The 21275-nt window shown below is 53.7% G+C and overlaps 2 protein-coding genes and 1 long non-coding RNA gene across 6 annotated transcripts in view; 1 reads left to right on the top strand and 2 right to left on the bottom strand.

Moving 5' to 3' along the window:
• Nucleotides 1-1097, bottom strand: part of LOC119142131 (zinc finger protein ubi-d4-like) — a 31281-nt gene extending 30184 nt beyond the window's left edge. Inside the window, 1 exon segment of the mRNA XM_037374854.1 lies at nucleotides 1041-1097. Within this exon segment, the coding sequence (XP_037230751.1) occupies nucleotides 1041-1072 (32 nt within the window). The 5' untranslated portion in view covers nucleotides 1073-1097.
• Nucleotides 1098-2316: 1219 nt separating this feature from the next.
• On the top strand, nucleotides 2317-6392 carry LOC119142139. Its single transcript, XR_005102169.1, has 3 exons — nucleotides 2317-2636; nucleotides 3357-3419; nucleotides 4477-6392. It is a non-coding gene; the product is annotated as an uncharacterized LOC119142139 (long non-coding RNA).
• Nucleotides 6393-6658: 266 nt separating this feature from the next.
• CDC42EP2 (CDC42 effector protein 2) lies at nucleotides 6659-13232 on the bottom strand. Of its 4 annotated transcripts, none has more exons than XM_037374861.1 (3): nucleotides 12992-13232; nucleotides 6901-7705; nucleotides 6659-6748 (listed from the first exon to the last, which is right to left on the bottom strand). In XM_037374861.1, the coding sequence occupies exon 2, from the start codon at nucleotides 7615-7617 to the stop codon at nucleotides 6913-6915; it is 705 nt and encodes a 234-aa protein (XP_037230758.1). In that variant the 5' UTR covers nucleotides 7618-7705; nucleotides 12992-13232; the 3' UTR covers nucleotides 6659-6748; nucleotides 6901-6912. The 4 variants fall into 4 exon arrangements, with proteins under 4 accessions (XP_037230758.1, XP_037230757.1, XP_037230754.1 ...); XM_037374860.1 differs by having other exon boundaries at nucleotides 12740-13091; XM_037374857.1 differs by lacking the exon at nucleotides 12992-13232 and adding an exon at nucleotides 9400-9929.
• Nucleotides 13233-21275: the final 8043 nt, after the last annotated feature.

Genomic DNA, 21275 nt, shown 5'->3' with positions numbered 1-21275 from the left:
CTTAATGAACCCAGCTCATTAGGGGGGACCCCAAAGCCTCTTAATTAACTCTCCGCTCGTTAGGGGGGCCCCCAACACCCCTTAACGAACCCCAGCTCGTTAGAGGGGACCCTCCTGTCCCCCCCCCTTGCTAGAGCAGGGGGGGCAGCGGGGGGCTCTATACCCTCCCAAGGGTATATATACACCCCCCCCCCCAATTAGGGCTGTATAGGGGGTGCCCCCCTATAGGGGGCTATATGTGGGGACCCCCCCGGGGGTCTATAGGGCCCTTATAGGGAGAAGCTCCATCCCCAGGGCTCTATAGGTTCCCCTCGTAAGGGCATATAGAGGAGACCCAACCCCCCCCCCCCAGGGCCCTATAGGGGCATAAAGCAGGGACCCCCCCCTCCTCCACAGAGACATAGGGGGGGGCCGTATGGGGCCATATAGCGGGGGTGCCTCATGTATAGGGACACCCAAACTGGGATATATAGGGGGGACACCCCCACTGGGTGTCCTATAGAGCCCCCCTCAAGGGGATATATGGGGGGGGGGGGGGGCACCCCTGGTTTCTATACGACCCCTCCCCAGGATGATACAGGGGGTGATCCCCACACAGGCCTCCCTCCAAGCGCCTTGGGGAGGTTCAGGATCTACAAGATCCTCTCACAGCGATCTACAGCGATCACTCCCCCTCACACCTCGGCCCCTACAGGGCCCCCTCACAAGGCCATACATTGAGCCCCGCCCCCCGCTCCGGATTCTATAGGTCCCCCACTCAGGGTGAACCCCCCCCCCGGGGGGGTCTATAACCCCTTTATAACACCACGCGACGGGGTCTCCCCCCCCCAGAACGACACAAGCAGCTCCTACACCCCCCCCCGGCAAAGTTCCCCATGAACAATGAACCCCCCCCCCCTCCCCTCACGCACTTGGTTCCGCCCGCCGGAGACAGGCGGGGAGGGGGAACCCCGCTTTCCCGCGCTGGGCCGGACCGCACCATTCCCCGCCGCGGGGGGGGGGGGGTGGGGGGGGGGGAAAGGGGGACACGGCGCACTCACAGCTTCACCACATTCTGTACCACCGCCGCCATCTTGCCTCCGCCGCCGGGGCGCCGCGCCGGGCACTGCGCATGCGCGGCGGGCGGGGTGGGGGGAGGGGGGCGGGGCCGCGCTGCGCAGGCGCCGTGCTCCGCCCCCGCCCCGCCTGGCCCCGCCCCGCCGCGGCGCGCGGGAAAGGCGGGAAAGTCTGAGGGGAGGCGGCGGCAGCGTGAGGGGAGGGAGCGGCGGGGGGAGTTATGGAGGGCTGAGGGGGATGGAGGGTGCTGGGGAGGATGAGGGTGCTATGGAGGGTGCTGAGGGGGCTGGAGGGGGCTGAGGGGGATGGAGGGTGCTGGGGAGGATGAGGGTGCTATGGAGGGTGCTGAGGGGGCTGGAGGGGGCTGAGGGGGATGGAGGGTGCTGGGGAGGATGAGGGTGCTATGGAGGGTGCTGAGGGGGATGGAGGGGGCTGAGGGGGATGGAGGGTGCTGGGGAGGATGAGGGTGCTATGGAGGGTGCTGAGGGGGATGGAGGGAGCTGTGGAGGGCTGAGGGAGCTGTGGAGGGCTGAGGGAGCTGTGGAGGGCTGAGGGAGCTGTGGAGGGCTGAGGGAGCTGTGGAGGGCTGAGGGTGCTGTGGAGGGCTGAGGGTGCTGTGGAGGGCTGAGGGTGCTGTGGAGGGCTGAGGGAGCTGTGGAGGGCTGAGGGGGATGGAGGGCGCTATGGAGGGCTGAGGGGGATGAGGGCGCTATGGAGGGCTGAGGGGGATGAGGGCGCTGAGGAGGATGAGGGCGCTGAGGAGGATGAGGGCGCTGAGGAGGATGAGGGCGCTGAGGAGGATGAGGGCGCTATGGAGGGCTGAGGGGGATGGAGGGTGCTGAGGAGGATGAGGGTGCTATGGAGGGCTGAGGGGGATGGACGGTGCTGAGGGGGATGAGGGTGCTATGGAGGGGGCTGAGGGTGCTGAGGAGGATGAGGGTGCTATGGAGGGCTGAGGGGGATGAGGGTGCTGAGGAGGATGAGGGTGCTATGGAGGGCTGAGGGGGATGGAGGGTGCTATGGAGGGCTGAGGGGGGTGAGGGTGCTGAGGGGGATGAGGGTGCTGAGGGGGATGAGGGTGCTATGGAGGGCTGAGGGGGATGAGGGTGCTACGGAGGGCTGAGGGGGATGGACGGTGCTGAGGGGGATGAAGGGGGATGAGGGTGCTATGGAGGGTGCTGAGGGGGATGAGGGTGCTATGGAGGGTGCTGTGGAGGGCTGAGGGTGCTGAGGAGGGTGATAGGAAGGATGGAGCATGGTGAGGAGGACGGAGGGTGGCAGGGAGGGCTGAGGGGGATGAAGGGTGCTGAGGAGGACGGAGGGTGCTATGGAGCATGGCGAGGAGGATGGAGGGTGCTGAGGAGGACGAAGGGTGGCAGGGAGATCTGAGGGTGCTGAGGAGAATGAAGGGTGCTATGGAGCACTGTGAGGATGATAGAGAGTGCTGAGGAGGACGAAGGGTGCTGAGGAGGACGAAGGTGGCAGGGAGGTTGAGGGTGCTATGGAACATGGCGAGGAGGATGGAGGGTGCTGAGGAGGACGGAGGGTGCTGTGGAAGATGAAGGGTGCTATGGAGCATGGTGAGGATGATGGAGGGTGCTGAGGAGGACGAAGGGTGGCAGGGAAGATGGGAGGTGCGATGGAAGGTGGCAGGGAGGATGAAGGGTGCTGAGGAGGACGTAGGGTGCCATGGAGGGTGCAGCATGCTGAAGAAGGTGAAGATTGGCAGGGAGGATGGATGGTGTTGAGGATGGAGGACGCTGAGGATGAAGGGTGCTATGGAGGGTGGCAGGGAGGAGGACTGAGGGTGCTGGGGAGGACGGAGGGTGGCGGGGAGGGAGAGTGGGGGGCAAAATGGAGGCGGGAGGTGGACGTGGAAGAGCACAGACCTGGCAGGAAGGACAAGGGGTAGGGATGGGGTGGGGGAGAGTGGAAAGGGGAGATGGGGGAAAAGGGGGGGGGGGGAGGGTGTTGGGATGGTGGGGAAGGAAGGAAGGAAGAGTTTGATGGAGTGGGGAGGCCGAAGGATGCCAGGAGGTGGTTGGAAAAGAAGGATGGGGGAGGATGAGATGATGGATAGGTGGGGTTCAGGTGGGAGCCCTCCCCATCACATCTCAAACCTCCGTAGATTCCCAACGGGAGTTTATGGTTTCAGCGTGTGGTGCTGGCAGAAACCCCGAAACCAACCCCCCCTCCAGCCTCTTTACCCCTAGAAATCCATGTCAAAAATGTACATTTTTGAGCTCTTTCCCTTTTTATCCAACCCAAATTAACCAGCGATCTCAACATTCATCCCACAGGGCAGAGCGGCGGACACGCGGTTGCCCCACGGTGAGCACGGTTCGGCAGACGACGGCTTCCAGGTGAAATCCTCTCTTTATTTTCCATCTTGTTTCCACTTTCCTCACTCCCCCCCCCCTCCCCCTCCTTTTTGCTGGGAAATTACTTATTTTTCCAGCGCTGCCCAAGGTTACGGAGGGCTCTAAACCTTTCTCCCTGCCCTTCCTCCTCCTCTTAATCCCACACTGGCTGTTATTTGCGTGCACGCAGCCTCTTGCTCTTCCTGCCCCGTCAATAAAAATCAACGCTCTTGTCGCCGGTGGTGAAACGGTTGTGACGCTCGGGCTACAGGCGTTGCGGCAGGGTCAGGCGCACCAACCCCGCGGCGGGGGTGGAGGTTGGGGGGGGGGGGGTCGAATGCCAAACGTCGGCGTAGGCGTTCACCGAGTTTATCGTGTCGTTAATCCGCTGCCCGGAAATCTTGGGGATAACGAAGAAGTTGGGGGATAATTAAGACTGCGAACAACCGCCTCAGCCTGTAACCTCCCCCCAAACCGTCCACCTGTGGACACCCGTTGCCCCCTGCCGGAATTAATTAAGCCCCTCGTTAATTTATTTTGCCGTAAATCCCTGAAAAAGCGAGGGGGAAAGAGGTTGTTTGGCACGTGCCGGCTGAGTCAGAGCAGGGAACGGCGTTTCTGCGCGAGTGACTCACGCTTCTTAGAACAGGGTATAAAAAAAAAAAAACAACCACCCCAGGGTTTAGCAACAGCTTTTTGCATAAATCAGCGATTTAATGAGTGATTAATTAGGGACAGAATGGGGCAGGGGGCTGTAGGAAGCCCCCATCTTGTAGAGAAACCCCGGGGCAGGGGGAATCCCAAACGATTTTATTGCTAATAGCTGAAAATTAATTAAAGGCGTTATTTTTGCAGCTAAGGAGATGAGAGTATGCCTGGAAAAACAGGGGAAAAAATTAAAATCGGGATAATTTCACGGGGGTGATATCAAATATAGCCTGAGGGGCAGCAGTGGCGGGCAGAGGGGAGGGCGGAGGTGTCTTGCAGACAAGAAGCGTCACCTTTTCATAGCAGAAAACCGCCCCAAATCCAGCAAATTAAAGTGCCTTTTTCTATTTAGCCCCTCGTAAGAGCAGCTCTCGGATCTCAGAGCCGAGCCGTCGGCGTGGGATTCCATCCCCGGAGCAGAGCAGGATGACGAGGGGACGGATGGATGCGCTTGGATGCCACCGGGAGCTGTCCAGAGCGAGCAAGGTGCCCAATTAAAGCCATTAACACCCCAAATCCGTCCCCTGGCTTGTTACAAGTGGAAGGAGCAAAAAAAAAGCGGAGAAAAAAGGGATTTTGGCCGTTACCTCAGCGGCGTTATTTTGAAATAACCAGATCCGGCAGCAGTTGTTTCATAATTGCTGACGATAATTAGGCAGGGGTGGGGGGCAAACTCCATCATCATCATCATCATCCCCAGCTCACTTTAATTCACTAATTAAGGTGAAATCCATGATAACAAACGCCTTCGTGTTGTCACAACCCACCTCGCTCCACAGCAAGATGTCGGGCCGCAAAAAATAAACACCAAAATGCTCTGAAAACCACCCAAATTATCCATTCCAGGATTTTGGGGCTTTTTCCTTCAAATTGTTTGCCCAGTCACTGCGGCGCTTCAGGGAGAAAAGAGGGGAGTGGGCACCTGCGTCGCATCTCCCACCAAAATAGGCCGTCACCGGGGTAAATTAGTTACGAACGATGCTTTAAAACACCCCTGCCCCGTTGCTGGAATTATTTCTGGTAAGAAAAAATAAATGCTAAAATAAATTGAAAAATCCTAAACTAAGTAAAAAAATCCTAAAAATAAACCACTGCCACGTGGATGGGTGTCGTTCGGAGGAGGCACTGGCAATCTGGACCAGGTAAGGGTTGAACAGCAGCAAATGAAATAGAAATTGAACCCAGCCTGGACCGAGCTCAATTAACCTCGTTTTCTTAATTACGTGGCAGGCTGAAGGCTTGAAAAACGGGTTTAACCCCCAGTTTTTGGTGTTCCTACCAAAAAAGTGTTTCTGTCTTGGGGTGAGAGTGCCCCGGTGGACGCAAGAGCAAGCAAGAGCCAGGACAGACTGTGGGGAGCTACGAGCTCGTTAATCTAATGACTCGTTAATGATACCTGTAAGAAACAGCCATCAACGATGTCAAGAAATAACACGGTCAGCCTCTGGCAAGCCAGGAAAATTCAGCATGTTCTTCCAGAGGTGCCTTAATTCCTCACTACAGGGAGGGGACATGACTCCCAGCCTCATTCGGGGCTAAAACTACCAGAAACGGTTAAAAATGATGCAGTTAATTAATGACGGCATCTAGGAAACGAGGTCCCGCTTGCTTTTACACCCTTACCGAGTCTGACAGGCTTCGGAGATTGGGAAAGAGGAGCAAAGCCGGGCACGGAGGACTCGTCACCCCGATGTCAGCACAATTGCCGTTTCCAGCGATTTTATTTATTACTATTATTATTTTTTTAAAAAAAGCAGAAGGGATTCGCATTCCTTTCTGCGTGCTGAAGCGCTTCACCCCCTCCTTCCTCCGTCCGGCCAAACGATCCGCGATTGATGGTGACGGCGTCTTTCGGGAGGATGAATTTCACCCCATCGTGCCGGAATCTGGCCAGGCGGTCGCTCACCCTTCACTCAGCACATTTTCTTTCTTTTTTTTTTTTTTTTTTTTTTGTGGGGTGGGGTGGGGTGTGTTTTGTTATTTTTTATCTTAAAACCCCAAGCTCCGGCCATGGATTTAGTTGCTAAAATACAGCCTGAGAAGGTGGGTGTTTTTAGCTTCTCCGTGGAGAGCTTTTAGAGACATTAGAGGTGTTAAAGCCCAACGGAGCCTTTAGCCACGTCACTGCCAAATTTACCGATTTTGAGGATACAAAGGCGAAGGCTGACGTTTGGCATCACCTTGACGTTCAGGCGGTCGGCACGCAGCGAGCGTCACGCCTTCGCCTCAACCGAGCGCAAACCCCAGCCCCTCTTCAAGCCAAAAAAACCCCCTCAAACCAACCCCGAAACCCCCAAAATCCTCCTGACTGAGACATTTGGGAATTCAACCATCGCCGTTTCATCCCATCCGGTACAACAAACGCTTCTAGCGGCGCGGCAGATTATTTCTACCGGTCGGCGCGGTGTTAACGGTTCAATGCGTCGCTAAAGGTGAAGTAGATACAGGCAAGCGGCGATACAACCGGGCAGCGAGTGCCACCTGTTTTCATCTTGGCTTCGTAGGGTGGTTTGTTGGGTTGGGTTTTTTTTTTCCCCCTTCCTCCCCACAGCGAGGGAACAGCCGTAGGTCTGCAAGGAGCGGCACCGAGGAGAAACGCTCACGTCCCGTTCGCACGACGGGCTCTGCGAGAGGAAACAACACATCGCCATCAGCACACCGGGTGGGGGAGGTGCGTGGAGTCAAACCTCATGAGTTCCAGCTGCGATTTTTGGAAACCACCACCCCCCCACCCCACCAAAAAAATTGATAATAATCCGTTTCTCGGCGTCTTTACCTCCAGTCGCCTTCACGTCAAGATTTCCTGCCTGCCCGAATCCTGTATAGATCCACCCACTCCCTCTGCTTGGTGCTTCTCCATCACTTGCAGGACGTCCTCCAAAATGGACGGCCCCAAATCCACATGGAGGGAGAGGAGGGAGCCAGCGTGGGAGAGGAAAGCCGGCTCGGCACTACCCTTCTCCTCGGCGAAGCCGTTCGTTGGAGCAGCGAAACGGGAGGCGCAGGGATGCAGCAGCGAGGCGGCGCTCCCACCCTCGCCGTCCTCCTCCCCGCTTGGCACCGCCGGGGCTTTGTCATCGAGGTGCAACCGCGGTGGTTTCGGCGGGGCTTGCGCCGAGGGCAGCGTCAGCGCCTGCGGCCCCCCAATGACGGGCAAGGAGATGGCGTTTTTGAGGAGGGGGGATGAAGTCTCCGAGGAGGGCTGCTGGCATCCGGAGATAGTGGCCGTCCTGGAGAACTCGAATGGTGCCGCATCGGGGCTGTCCTTGTCGGAGTCGAAGCTTCCTTCGGTCCTGGGGAGGAGATGAAACTTGCCCTGAAGGAAGGAGATGTCCCCAAACATGTCGCTCTCCCCGCCGCTGCCGATGTGAATCGTGTGCCTGAAGTCCCCCAAGGGCGGGCTGATCATGTCGGAGGAGAGGATGTCGCGGAGCTTCTCCTTCTTCCCCTTCCTGCTCCCCCTCTTCAGGTAGATCGGCACCTTGGTGGACATCTCGCCCAGGCGCGGAGCTCTTCCACGCCAACTCAAAAGACCGTCGTCTTCCTCGACCTCGGCGATGTGAGCTTTAAAAAAAATGAATCTGCAAATTAAAAAAAAAAAAAAAAAAACAAAAAAAACCCTCTTAAAAGGAAGTTATAACACGTCGGGTGGAGATCCTCAACCTCAACACGTCCCAGGAAATTAATTCCAGACGTTCTACGCTCCTCTATCTAAAATTCGTTGGCGGCGTTATCGATAACAAAACAACGGGGGTAATTAAATCCAGGTGCCTCTCCCCAGGATTTGTTTCGAGTGGGAGAAAAACCAGGGTCAGAGCTGGAAATCTAAGAGGATTTGCGTTTTTGTGGGGGGAAGCGGGGTTCAGAGTTAAAGACAGGGAGAGCGCAGCGTCGGGACGCGGCTTTTCTAGCCCCAAAGAGCTATTTTTTCCTTTCGGTTCCCTCTCCTCTTGGCCACGCACAACCCAGCCCCACCCAACAACCAGCCCAAATAAAAAATAATAGAGATTAAGGCAGGAGGGGGAAGGAAATGTTGTTTTTTTTTACCCCCACCGTTTTGGTCATATTCATTCAACTCTGGAGGGTTTATGCATTTGGTTCTAGGCATGACTTTTGACCAGAGGAATAAGGCAAAAATGGGTATTTTACGCAATAATAAATGTCGTACGCAACCTTGGGAAACGCTGCAGTGGGACAGAAAAAGGGATGAAAGAGGGTTTGGGCCACCTGAACATTAATTTTCACAAATCAAGTGGGAAGGGCTGGAGGTTTAGCCTTTATCACTCATTTTTTTGGGGAAAAAATATTTCAAAATCCCATCGCGCCGTGTTTCTGCGAAACCGTATCTGATCTGCTGTCGACTGCAAATATAAAACAGAATTTATAAGTGATTTAGAGACGGGTTTGTCCACGCGCTGAGCCCCTCTACCGCTAAAACAACCACCCGCCACAGCTTCCAGCCTCTTTACGCTGTGTGTAATGCACCACCTGGTACAGCCGCACCAGGAAAGCGAGAGCTGATGGTGCAACCGCTGCCAAAACCGCTGCCGAAACCACCGCGGCCGAGCCCTGTGCTTCAACCCCACCCCCAAACCATCGCGGCAAGAGGTCAGGCCCGATTCCCTGGCGGCGGCGTTCCCGTCAGCTGCCACACAACACGAAGCCCAGCTGGGAAACAGCCGCTCCACCTGTGTTTTACAGCCCCAGCAACCATGTCGGGTGCAGTTTGCCCCAGCCGAAACCCGCCCTGGCCGGTGCCAATGAACCAGTGAAACCAGTCCGCGGCCGACGCCGGATGAAGCAAGCCAAACGCCCTCCCCGAGGGCCGGCATTTTAATTGCAGACGGAGCCACGCGCCTGGCGGTGTTCAACGACCGCGTCGGCCAGCAGGTGTTGGCTCTCTGGGATCCCAAGCGCTGGGGTTCCGAGGGTGGCACGATCCCACCGACACCTGGACGGCTGCCAGATCCTCCCGCCCCTTCCCCAAACTACACCCCGCTTGCCGCCCCTGAAATTTATCCTTAAAAATATAAAGGAGGATGGAAAAATCCCACGCCCACCTTCAACCACCTGACGCGCCACCGTTAGCGTTGGAAAGCGATGCCGAAACCACGTCTGCGCTCTCGTCCCGTCTATGCTGCTCATATTATTCCCCCTTTATTCTTTCTTCCCCACCCCCAACTGCCTCTTCTCGGCACCGACAAACACCGTCCCGTCTCCCCGGTGCTGACAAACACCGTTCCACCTCCCCGCCTGTAAACAGAGGCCCACGTACGCGCCGCTACAGCCAGAGCTGCTCCCGAGGTCCCATTCGGTCGACAGCAGCGCGGGGGGAAGAGGAGGTGGAGCAGCAGCGCAGCACAACAGCTCGAGATGAAGCAGAGATGAGACGGCGGCGATGCCGTCGGTGTCAGGAACGCCGGCACCGGTGAGCTCGTTCCCAGCAGCTCCGGCAAGGGAAAAAAAAAATATCCTGACGATGCAGAATTTGGCTTCGTTAATCCCCGGCGGATTAAAGCGGGCGGTGTAATGACAGGCGGTGCTCGCGTGAAATACAGGCGCCGTGAGGACGCCGTGGTGGGGGTGGCGAGAAGATGACGGTGGAAGTGCTGCCGTGCGCGGAGAGACAGGGATTGAGGGAAGCGCTTCTTCGTGGCGATCCGGATTTGGGGAAGCGCTGGTGCTCACCGGAACGCTGTGGGTGCGGGGCCAACAAGCTGCCCGGCTCCACTCCCCTTGCACTGGCCCAGGGAGTTGCAGACTGTTGTGAGTTAGCCGTGAAAAAGCACTGAAATCCCCCAAAGAGTGGATTTATAGGAAAAAAAGCCTCTCATCCCTCGGAAATATTGGATGTTTCTGGGTTAGGATGTGAGATGATGCTGGTGGGGAGCAACCACCGCCATGAAAAGGATTGTTTCGCCTCCCAGACAGCACCAAAACTTTGCTTCAAGGTCTTCCAGCAGCACCGAAATCGCTCTTCCTCACCCCAACTTCTCCCCACCGCTGTCGCTGCCTCCTCCTCTTCCTCGCTCTGGGCTCCAACCGAAACCCTGCGCCCCAGCGGGCCGGGACAAAGGCTGCCTGTGATCGCCGCTGCGAGCGGGGTGAACGCTGGGAAAGTTCAGGGCTGCGGGTAGCGCCCTTTCCCTTTGTCCTCCGGGAGGAGAAAAAAAAAAAACCAACTCAAAAAAAGGCTTTTTGCTGCCAGCGCAGCCTGAGAAAGGGCCAGTGGGCCGCAAAAACGCAGGGAATAATTTTTTTTTTTTTCCTTGCAGAAATCCTTAAAATCCCATTTCCTGGCATTTTCCAGCGCCGGCCACCAAGTAAACCCGCTGAAACGATGTGAGCGTTACCAGCGTGCCCAACCTGCTGCAAAACGGGTGGAAAACACCTTGGAAAGGGAGCAAAACCCAAACCAAAACCCTCGAGAATTTATTTACGCGTGTTTTTAGCAGCCTCCCCCCTGTCGGTGATGAACGTTTCGCCTCCCAATTAACGCCGCGGTTTGGCCAAGGAGGGGTGGCCACTCACCAGGCTGATGCTAATTAGCATGGCATGATGGTAGGTACCGTCACTAAAAACTCATTAAAACCCAAGAATTAACACCCATTTCTTCTTTTTTGCCCCATTTCACCAATTCAGGCTTCGGCACACGAGATTTTGTGGCTTTTCCACCCATTTTTGGCCATTTAGCTTTGGGGTCACAAGTATTTTGCTTCTTTTCAGCCATTTGGACTTTGCAGCATTAAAGTTTTGGTACTTTTTTACTTATTTACAACTTTTTTACCTATTTACAACAATTCAGGCTCCGGTACCCTGAAATTTGTTTCTTTTCCACCAATTTATGCTGCACTACGTAAAAATTTGTTTCTTTTTCTGCCCGTTTTCAGCAATTTTGGCTTCAGGACATGAAGAAATTGTTTCCTTTCCGCCCCTTTTCAGCGTTTTATGCTTTGCTACATAAAAAAATTTATTTATTTTAGCTCATTTTCAGCAATATATGCTTTGTTATGGGAAGACCCGGCACTTCTTCAGCCCCTCGCTTCCTGACAGCGGCTTTTCTTCCCACCCTGGCGCCTCCGCAAATTATTTTATCAAGATCCTGCAAAACCAGCGATGAAGCGATGGAGGCTTTAACCCCTTCTCCTGCTCAAAGACGCGGAAACAACGAAGCCAGTTCCTCCCCCCTCGCCTTTTTTTACCTCTTTTTGCCACTTCTGTGGGTGCCCAGAGAAAATCCTCACCTAAAAATCGGCACCTGGGAGGAGTTTTTGCACCTTGTACCTGCCACGCTGGGATATTTGCGTGGGAGATGAACAGTAGCCCCCTCTCCCCAGCATCCCAGAGCTGGAGGAGTGGCATCAGGGACCTTTCCGGATCCAAATTACAGCTTTTTAATTATTTTTTAGAGAACGGGGATGTTTCAGAGCGATGCCGAAAGCCTTCGGCGGATGCATGGGACGGTGCCGCCATCTGCGAGGAAAGATTTAGCCCAGAGCATCGCGGTGAAAGCTGGAATTGGTTTAAAAGAGGGAATTTGTTTCTCGCCCTGGCACTGAATCCAGATCAGCAAGAGGTGCTGGCGACGGCTCCATGCCGAGGGACACCATGGGACGGCGGTGCCGGCTCTAACCCCTGCGTCATCAAACGCTGCCTTTTTATTTTTCCCCTAGGACTGGGAAAACACCCATATCAGGGAAAGATTTTTCACTGAGACGGAAAACCCAAGGAGGAAACATCTGAGGAAATGCCAACGGACAGTCGGAAAACGCGGCGGCTCCACTGTAGCCAAACCCCTCCCGAGCCTCAGTTTCCCCAGCTGCGCCGCAGTGCCAAACCGAAGCCCAGAAGTGGAGGGCAGGAAAAAAAGAAAAAAAAAAAAAAAAGCTTTTTTCCTTAAACCCAGGAAAAAAAAACAGGAAAAACAACTTTTTAGGGCGGGTCCTCCGAGAGTGCTGGGAGATTTCTGGGAATTCCCAGGCAGGGACCTTGGCCTTGGGGGTGGGATGAGGGCACAGGTCGCTCCTCACTCCCAGCGGCGGGGTCAGAGTCCGCCCCAGCTACGCCAACAACTCCTTGGAATATGGATTTAAAAGAAAAAAAAAAAATCATAATCATCCATGAATTTCTGTTGGGACTGACAAATTCTCCTAAAAAAAAATATATATATATATATATATAAATATCCCGGCGGAGGATCCAGCCTCCCCCAAAGCACGCCGGCTATTTTGGGGATCTGGTGGCTAATTTAAGCCGGGAGCCGTCGGAAACCTCACAGCTGGGGGCTAAAATTAAGAGGTGGCTGCAGCAAACAGGGGAAGGGGGGGGCACAGGGGAAGGGATCGAAGGGATCCCGTGTTTTTTCTTGGGGGGAAAAAAGGAGGAAATCACACACACACCCCTTGAAACTGGGGGTTGGGGATGTGACAGGGACACAAAACCGTCCGTAATTGCATGAAAAAGAACCGCCCCCCCCCACTGGTCCTCAGCATCCCCACGCTGGGAAGAGGCCGAATCATTCCCCACCAGCTCCCAAATTTACCGCCGTTGTGTCCCACCCCCACCATATCCCACCACGACCACCCTACAGCGGCGCCGGTGACCCGGAATCTCACCGGAAAACAAAACCGGGGGGGGAGTGGTGGTTGATATCGCCGCGTCGTCTTCCCGGTGTGGCGGCTGAGCCAGAGCCAAGCGCGGCCGTTCCCTTCCTCCCAGCGCTGGAGCGTCGTGCCGCCGGCTCCTAGCCAACATGCAGGCCCCACCCCGGCACGGGGCCTTGCTTCCCCCTTCCCGGGGGGCTCCTTTTTTCCTCCTTTTTTCCTCCTTTTTTTCCCCCAGAACACGGAACGGCGACGGCTTCTCACCGGGATGAAAGAGCCTGGATGGTTTTGCTTTTCCCACGGCAGCCGGGAACGCGGCCAGGCCTGGGTTTCGCCGCTCTGCCACAGTGGTGAAGCTCCTGGTTAGGGAAAAAAAAAACAAAACAAAACAAAAATCCCTGGGGAAATAAAAATAAAGCTGGAAAAATTCCTGCCAGCTCCGGAGGGAAGTGGGGGGGATTCCCTACGGAGCGCCGGAGCCCACCAAAACCCAACCCTTGGCCAACTCAACGCCGGAGTCTCCACTGGTTTAAATCCTAAATTAGCCTCGTCCTCAAGGATCATCTAATTAAGAAGCAAACGAGATGCCGCCTGCTTTGGTCCCCGGTGTGTTTGAGTCAACCCCCCCCTCCGCCGCGGCGACCGCTTGCGTGTCTGAACCCGGCGGGATTCTGAGCGGAATGAGGCCAGTGGGGAGCAGCCAGGCGGAAAAGGGGGGGAAAGGGGGGGTGTGTGTGCTTCCTGCAGCAGGTGGGGAAATGAAACAGGCTGGAAAGTGAAAAAAATCGGGGGGGGAAACGAGCTGGAAAGTGAAAAAGTCCGGATAAAAAAGCTGGAAACTGAAAAATCAAGATAAAACAGCTGGATGCTGAAAAAATCACGATAAAAAGCTGGAAACTGTAAAAAAAACCAGGATAAAAACAAGCTGGAGACTGAAAAAAACCAGGATAAAAATGCTGGAAAATGAAAAAAAAAAAACAGGATAAAAAAGCTGGACACTGCAAAAAAAACAGGAAATAAAAAGCTGGAAAGTGAAAAAAAACAGGATAAAACAAGCTGGAAACTGAAAAAATCAGGATAAAAAAGCTGAAAAGTGAAAAAAACCAGGATAAAACAAGCTGGAAACTGAAAAAAATCAGGATAAAAAAGCTGGAAACTGACAAAATCAGGATAAAAAAAAAATGTGGAAACTGAAAAAGAGCAGGAAAAAAGCTGGAAACAGAAAAAAACAGGGTAAAAATGCTGGAAACTAAAAAAAGGCAGCAAAAAAACCTGGAAACTGGAAAAATCAGGATAAAAAAAGCTGGAAACTGAAAAATCAGGAAGAAAAGCTGGAAACAAAAAGAGAAGGAAAAAAGCTGGAAACTGAAAAAATTGGGAAAAAGCTAGAAACTGAAAAAAAAATCAGGATAAAAACAATCTGGAAACTGAAAAAATCAGGATAAAAAAGCTGGAAGCTGAAAAACTTAGGGAAAAAAAGCTGGAAACTAAAAAAAGAGCAGGAAAAAAAGCTGGAAACTGGAAAAAAGCAGGAACCCCCCCAGCTTTTACCCAGGCTGGGAAAACCCAGTGTTTTATTTGGGGTGAAAAGTGCTAAAATCATCGAAAGCCCCGAGAGGCCGAGACGCAACAGCCGGAGCCCACGGGCGCTGCGCCCCTTCGCTTCGTGCCAATATTTGGGGAGAAAACGGAGATTTTCCAGCAAATCTGAAGTCGCAGCCAGAAATCCAAGGGGATCACTTCCCCCCCCCCCCCCCCATTTCCCCCCAAAACGTGCCCCAACGCCCACGCGGGGTTGGAAGGGCGAGAGGCGATAAACGCCGCTCTGGAGGGAGCCTGTAATAAGGGCAGGCAGGTAATTAAGTGGCAAATTAATGAAGGGAGACGCGGCTCAGCACCAGGGCTGTTTTCCAGCCTCCCGACGCCTGGAACTGCCCCGCGGCGGCGAGTTGCAACACTCGAGTCCCTTTTTTCCCATCGGATTTATCATTTTTCCAGCAAAAAAAATCTCCATTTCCCCCCTTTTTTTCCACGGCGGGAATTTGCAACACTCACTTCCCTTTTTTCCCCATCGGATTTACCTTTTTTCTGGCAAAAAAAATCGGTTTTCCCCTTTTTTTTTCCACGGCGGGAAGTTGCAACACTCAACTTCCCTTTTTTCCCCATCGGATTTACCTTTTTCCCGGCAAAAAAACATCATTTCCCCCCCTTTTTTTCCATGGTAGGAAGTTAAAACACTCAAGTCCCTTTTTTCTTACCATATTTACCTTTTTTCCAGCAAAAAACTTTTCCTCCCTTTTTTTCCACAGCGGGAAGTTACAGCACTCAATTCCCTTTTCTTTCATCGGATTCACCTTTTTTCCAGCAAAAAAACCCTTTTTCTCCCTTTTTTTTCCGCTCCCATCCCCCCAGCGTGAAGCTACAAAACCCAATTCCCTTTTTTCTCATCAGATTTAACTTTTTCCCTGAAAAAAAACACTTTTCCCCCCCCTTTTTTTCCATGGCGGGAAGTTACAACACTTAAGTCCCATTTTCCCCATTGGATTTACATTTTTTCTAGCAAAAAACCTTCTTTTTCCGCCTTTTTTTCCACGGTGCAAAGTTACAAAACTCAATTGCCTTTTCTCACATTGGATTTGCCTTTTTTCCAGCCAAAAAAACCCCATTTTCCCCCTTTTTTTCCACAGCGGGAAGTTACAACACTTAAGTCCCATTTTTCCCATCAGATTTACCTTTTTTCCAGCAAAAAAAAATTCCTTTTTCGCCCTTTTTTTCCACATCAGGAAGTTACAAGACACAATTTCCTTTTCTCACATCGGATTTACCTTTTTTATGGCAAAAACCCTTTTTCGCCCTTTTTTTCCACGTCAGGAAGTTACAACACTCGAGTCCCTTTTTTCCCATCAGATTTACCTTTTTTCCGGCAAAAAAACCTTTTTCCCCCTTTTTTTTCCACTCCCCTCCCCCCAGCATGAAGCTACAACACTCAATTCCCTTTTTTCACATCAGATTTACCTTTTTGCTGGGCAAAAACCCCCACCTTTTTCCCCACCCCCCACCATCACAGCGGAACAAACACCAGCAGCCAAGCGGGATGGGGGGATGACTATTAATTGATCTGTTAATTTTCAGCTTCCTCGCCACAAATTTGAGGCAAAAAATGGAGGAAATAGTTTCAAACCCAACCCTGACGCTGTTTTTTGGTGTTTTTTTTTTCACCAGGCGCTGCAGCAAAGGCACAGCCTTCCCCCGGCCACCTGAAAATTAATTAATTAGGCGCGTGCGGACAAACACAACTGGGTTTGGGTGTTGTTTTCTTTTTTTAACCAAAATTCCAAGTGTATTTGGAAACCGCTTGGTTTCCGTGAAGCGGTTCCGGTGGAGGAAACCTCTCGACGCTTTAGATTTTGACGACTTGAGCAGCGACACACGGGCTCTTCCGCTCGCCCTCGGTGTCCTCGCGCTGTACGTACAGGCGGCCGTAGGTCCCCCCAACCTGGCCCTTCGTCAGCCGCCCCGGGTTGATGCAGACGCAGCCCAGCACGTCCTGCGGGGGTACGAGAGCGACGGTCACAGAGGTGAGGGCCGGCGGCTGCGGCTACAGCCGACCCAGGCACCAGCAGCCACCCAGCTACAGCCGATCCAGGTGCCGACAGCTGCCCGGCTACAGCCACCCAGTTACAGCCGATCCAGATGCCAACAGCCACCTGGGTACAGCCGATCAGGCACCCTACAGCCACCCGGGTACAGCAAATCCAGGCACCTACAGCCGATCCAGGCACCTACAGCCGATCCAGGCACTGACAGCCACCTGGCTACAACCACTAGGCTACAGCTGATCCAGGCACCTACAGCCACCCAGCTACAGCTGATCCAGCTACAGCGATCCAGGCACTGACCAGCCACCTGGGTACAGCCACCCAGCTACAGCTGATCCAGCTACAGCCGATCCAGGCACTGACAGCCACCTGGGTACAGCCAATCCAGCTACAGCCACCCGGCTACAGCCAATCCAGGCACTGACAGCCACCTGGGTACAGCCAATCCAGCTACAGCCACCCGGCTACAGCCGATCCAGGCACTGACAGCCACCTGGGTACAGCCAATCCAGCTACAGCCACCCGGCTACAGCCGATCCAGGCACTGACAGCCACCTGGGTACAGCCAATCCAGCTACAGCCACCCGGCTACAGCCGATCCAGGCACTGACAGCCACCTGGGTACAGCCAATCCAGCTACAGTCGATCCCGGCACTGACAGCCACCTGGGTACAGCCAATTCAGCCACAGTCGATCCCAGCACCGACAGCCACCCGGGTACAGCCAACCTGGATGCCAACCGCTATCCGGCTACAGCCAATCCAGGCACCGACAACCACCTGGCTACAGCCGATCCAGGCACCTACAGCCACCAGGCTACAGCCGATCCAGATGCTGACAGTTGATCCGGGTGCCAACAACCGCCTGGCTACAACTGATCCAGGTGCCAACAACCATCCAGCTACAGCCAATCCAGGCACCACCCAGCTACAGCTGATCCAGCTACAGCCGATCAGGGCACCAACAGCCACCCGGCTACAGCTGATCGGGACACCGAGAGCTACACCCCCCCAAGCTACAGCCGCTCCCGTCACGCTGTACACCAGGTTTTACCCAACCGCATCAAAACCGGGGGTGTGTGCGGGGGTGTTTTCAGCCGGGGCTCACACCACCTGACCTCACAAAGTACCGCAGTTCCGAGGGGGTGACAAGGACATCTGGCGTGACAGGTAAACGAGGCGTAGCTGTAGAAGCTCTCGTAGTCAACGTTCAGCTCCTCCGAGGGGGGGTACAATGGGTAGTAACTGCCGTCGACGGGGGAAGAAGAGGTTACCGCAGCCAGGAACAACCACTGTTGCCTGTCGCGACAAGCCTCGGACCAAAGCGGCCGAGTCGTTTTGGGGTTAAAACCAGTTGTTTCTGCTGCTTGTGCGTGGCCCCCGGGTACCCGCTACCTCCGAGGGCAGCTGGGGAAGCCTGACACGCGCCGGTCCAGAGGACTCACAGCACTAAAACCCTCTGAATCCTGTTTTGAAAAGGTTCTGGAACCCCCAAAAGACATATTTTGAGATTAAAAAAATATGACTTTAAAGGGGAAGACGGTGAGGAACGGTACAACTTTTCCCTTAATTGGGGGAAAAAAAAAGCTCTTTTTGAGTTCGAGCGGGTGTTTGCACCGAGCCCTCACCTCCGTTGCGTCAGGATGTGACTTGAGGATCCGTGTGAGCCTGGTCCGACATCCCAGCGGAGCTTCGAGAGAAAACACACTGAAGTGGCGCCGGAAAGGCAGGAAAAGGGAAAAAAAACCCAAAACTCACAGGCTGTGCTGACTAATTAGGCACACAGCCTAATTAACAACCCGGCAGCCACTCCGGTGGGCACCGAGGGATGAAACAAGGTGCTGAAGGCAACAACCGCAGGGAAAAACCCTCCCGGAGATGAGGCTCCTGCGGCGATCCCATGGATTCAGGGCTGGATCCGGCCGGCCGGCGGGAGATCCCTGCGGGAGAATCCCTGCTCCGATGACCTTCCCGGATCCCAGCAGCACCCACCTGCTGATCTCCTCGGCGCCCATGTGGAAGAAGCAGGTCGGTGGAGGTCAGGCCGACGAAAACGACGCCATCGATGTCAGGGTGCAGGGCTCCGGCACGAAGTGCACGCGCGTGGCGGGGACAGGGGGGCACTGTGGGGGGGCTGCACCATGCCCATACCGCCGGCGCCCCCAAACAGCCCCAAAATGCTCCAAAGCTGCCCAAAATGCCGGTTCACGCTGGGATTTCCTCAAATACCCAGACCTGCCTATACACGCCCCAAACCTGCCCTAAAACATGCCAAAAGCCCCAAAGCTGCCCCAAAAAGCCCAAAGCTGCCCAGAAATGCCCCAAAGTGCCCAAAATGCCCCCAAAGCTGCCCAAAAACTGCCCCAAAAGCTGCCCAAAAATGCCCCAAAGCTGCCCAAAAATGCCCCAGTCACGCTGGGCTTCCTCACATACCCCAGATCTGTCCTAAAACCACCCAAACCTGCCCTAAAACCAGGCAAACCTGCCCTAAAAAAACCCAAACCGCCCCCAAATCCACCCAAAATGCCCCAAAATGCCATGTTCCCGCGCAGTTCCCTCAAATACCCCAGATCTGTCCTAAACCACACCAAACCTGCCCTAAAACACCACCAAAATACCCCAAAACCGCCCAAAAATGCGTGTTCACGCTGGGATTTCCTCAAATACCACATATCTGCCTTAAAATGCCCCAGGAAAGGCCCCAAAGATGCCCCAGAAATGCCCCAAGCCGCCCCAAAATGCTCCAGTCACGGTGGGCTTTCTTCGATACCCTAGAATCCTGCCCTAAAACTACCCAAACCTGCCCTAAAACACCCCAAAATGCCCCAAAGACACCCAAAAGTGCCATGGTCACGCTGGGGATTTCCTAAAATGCCCCAAATCTGCCCTAAAACCACCCAACCTGCCCTAAAACACCCCAAATGCCCCAAAGCCGCCCAAAATGCCACAGTCATGCTGGGATTTCCTCAAATATCCCAAACCCGCCCTAAACCACCCAAACCTGCCCTAAAACACACCAAAATGCCCCAAAGCCACCCAAAAATGCTGCAGTCACGCTGGGCTTTCTCAAATTGCCCAAACCTGCCCTAAACACACCAAATCTGCCCCCAAACACCCCAGTTCTGCCCCAAAATGCCCCAGTCACAGTGGGCTTTCCTCAATACCCCAGATCTTCCCTAAAAACCACCCAAACCTGCCCTAAAACACCCCAAAATGCCCCAACGCCGCCCAAAATGCTGTGTTCACAGCTGGCTTTCTTCAAATACACCAATCTGCCCCAAAACACCCCTAAATGCCCCAGGCCCTCCTCAAATGCCCCAAATCTGCCCAAAATACCCCCAAGATCTGCCCTAAAATACCCCAAAATGCCCCAAAGCCACGCCAAAATGCCCAGGCTTTCCTCAAATGCCCCAGATCTGCCCCAAATCTGCCCAAAAATGCTGTGTTCACAGCTGGGCTTTCTCAATACCCCAAATCTGCCCAAACCTGCCCTTAAAACACCCTAAATGCCCAGGGCCCTCCTCAAATGCCCCAAACCTGCCCTAAAAATACCCCAAAAATGCCCCAGGCTTTCCTCAAATAATGGCCCAGATCTGCCCTAAATCTGCCCCAAAATGCCCCAAATCCTTCCCCAAAGCCCCCAGGACCGCTGTGCCTCATGCTGGGCTTTCCTCACATACCCCAAATCTTCTGGGTGGAAAAAAGGTTAGGAAAAAAAAAACAAAAACCACAAAAATAAAAAAAGGGGGAATTTCAGCCTAAAACTGGTGGGAGGGTGGGCTGGAATGGGAGAGTTAATTGGATGGGTTTGGGGTAAAAAAAATAAAATTAAAATAAACATAAAAAACTGGGGTTGCGCGGGAGGGGGGGGGTCGGGACCGTTTGTCGTCCTTGGGCCAGGTCGGGGTAGAGAACGGCGGCTGCGGGTAGATGAATTCGTGGTGGGCATCCCGCAGCGAGGGACGAAGACGGCTGGAGGCCGGCGCTGCCGGAAAAAAGAGAGGGAAAAATGGGAAATTCATGGATGAAGATAAATCAAAAATCGGCGCTGCTGGAAAAACGGGAGATAGGGACAAAGATGAGCCAAGAGCCGTGCTGTCGGAGAAAAAGAAGGAAAACCAGGAGATTAAGATGAAGACGAGCCTGAGAGCTGTGCTGCTGTCGGAAAAAAGAGGGAAAAAATGGGAGATTAGGGATGAAGATAAACCAAAAAATTGGAGCTACTGGAAAAAACAGGGAAAAAACGGAGATTAAGGGACAAAAGACGAGCCTGAAAGCCGCGGTGTCGGAAAAAAGAATGAAAAAACGGGAGATTAAAGATGAGATGAAGCCTGAGAGCTGGTGCTGTCGGAAAAAAGAGGGAAAAATGTGGAGATTACGGGATGAAGATAAGCCAAAAATTGAGGCTGCTGAAAAAACAGGGAAAAAAACGAATATTAAGGGACAAGACGAGCCTGAGAGCCGGCACAACTGGAAAAAAGAGGAAAAAACAGGAGATTAAGATGAAGACGAGCCTGAGAGCTGGTTGCGTCGGAAAAAAAAACAGGGGAAAAAAATGGGAAATTAAGGGATGAAGATAAAACTAAAATTGGCGTGCGGAAAAACAGGAAAAAACCGGGAGATTAAGGGACAAAGATGAGCCAAGAGCCGGCGCTGGTGGAAAAAAGAGGGAAAAAATGGGAGATTTAAAGACGAAGATGAGCCTGAGGCTGAGAGCCGGCGGTGTCGGAAAAAAAGAAGGAAAAAAAAACGGGAGATTAAAGATGAAGATGAGCCTGAGAGCTGGCGCTGTCGGAAAAAAAGAGGGAAAAATGGGAGATTAAAGACGAAAACAGCTTGAGAGCCAGTGTCATTGGAAAAAAAGAGGGAAAAATGGGAGATTAAGGACGAGGATGAGCCAAGAATTGGCGCTGCCGGAAAAAACTGGGAAAAAAACGGGAGATTAAAGAT

This window comes from Falco rusticolus, unplaced genomic scaffold (assembly GCF_015220075.1).
Source record: "Falco rusticolus isolate bFalRus1 unplaced genomic scaffold, bFalRus1.pri scaffold_55_arrow_ctg1, whole genome shotgun sequence".
Classification (NCBI taxonomy): domain Eukaryota; kingdom Metazoa; phylum Chordata; class Aves; order Falconiformes; family Falconidae; genus Falco; species Falco rusticolus.
Note: the sequence above shows the minus strand (reverse complement) of the source record. Positions and strands in the feature narration are given on the sequence as shown.

What these genes read in the sequence shown, in the direction of transcription:
- CDC42EP2 (XM_037374861.1), bottom strand. Translation starts at nt 7,617, where the DNA reads ATGTCCACCAAGGTGCCGATCTACCTGAAGAGGGGGAGCAGGAAGGGG.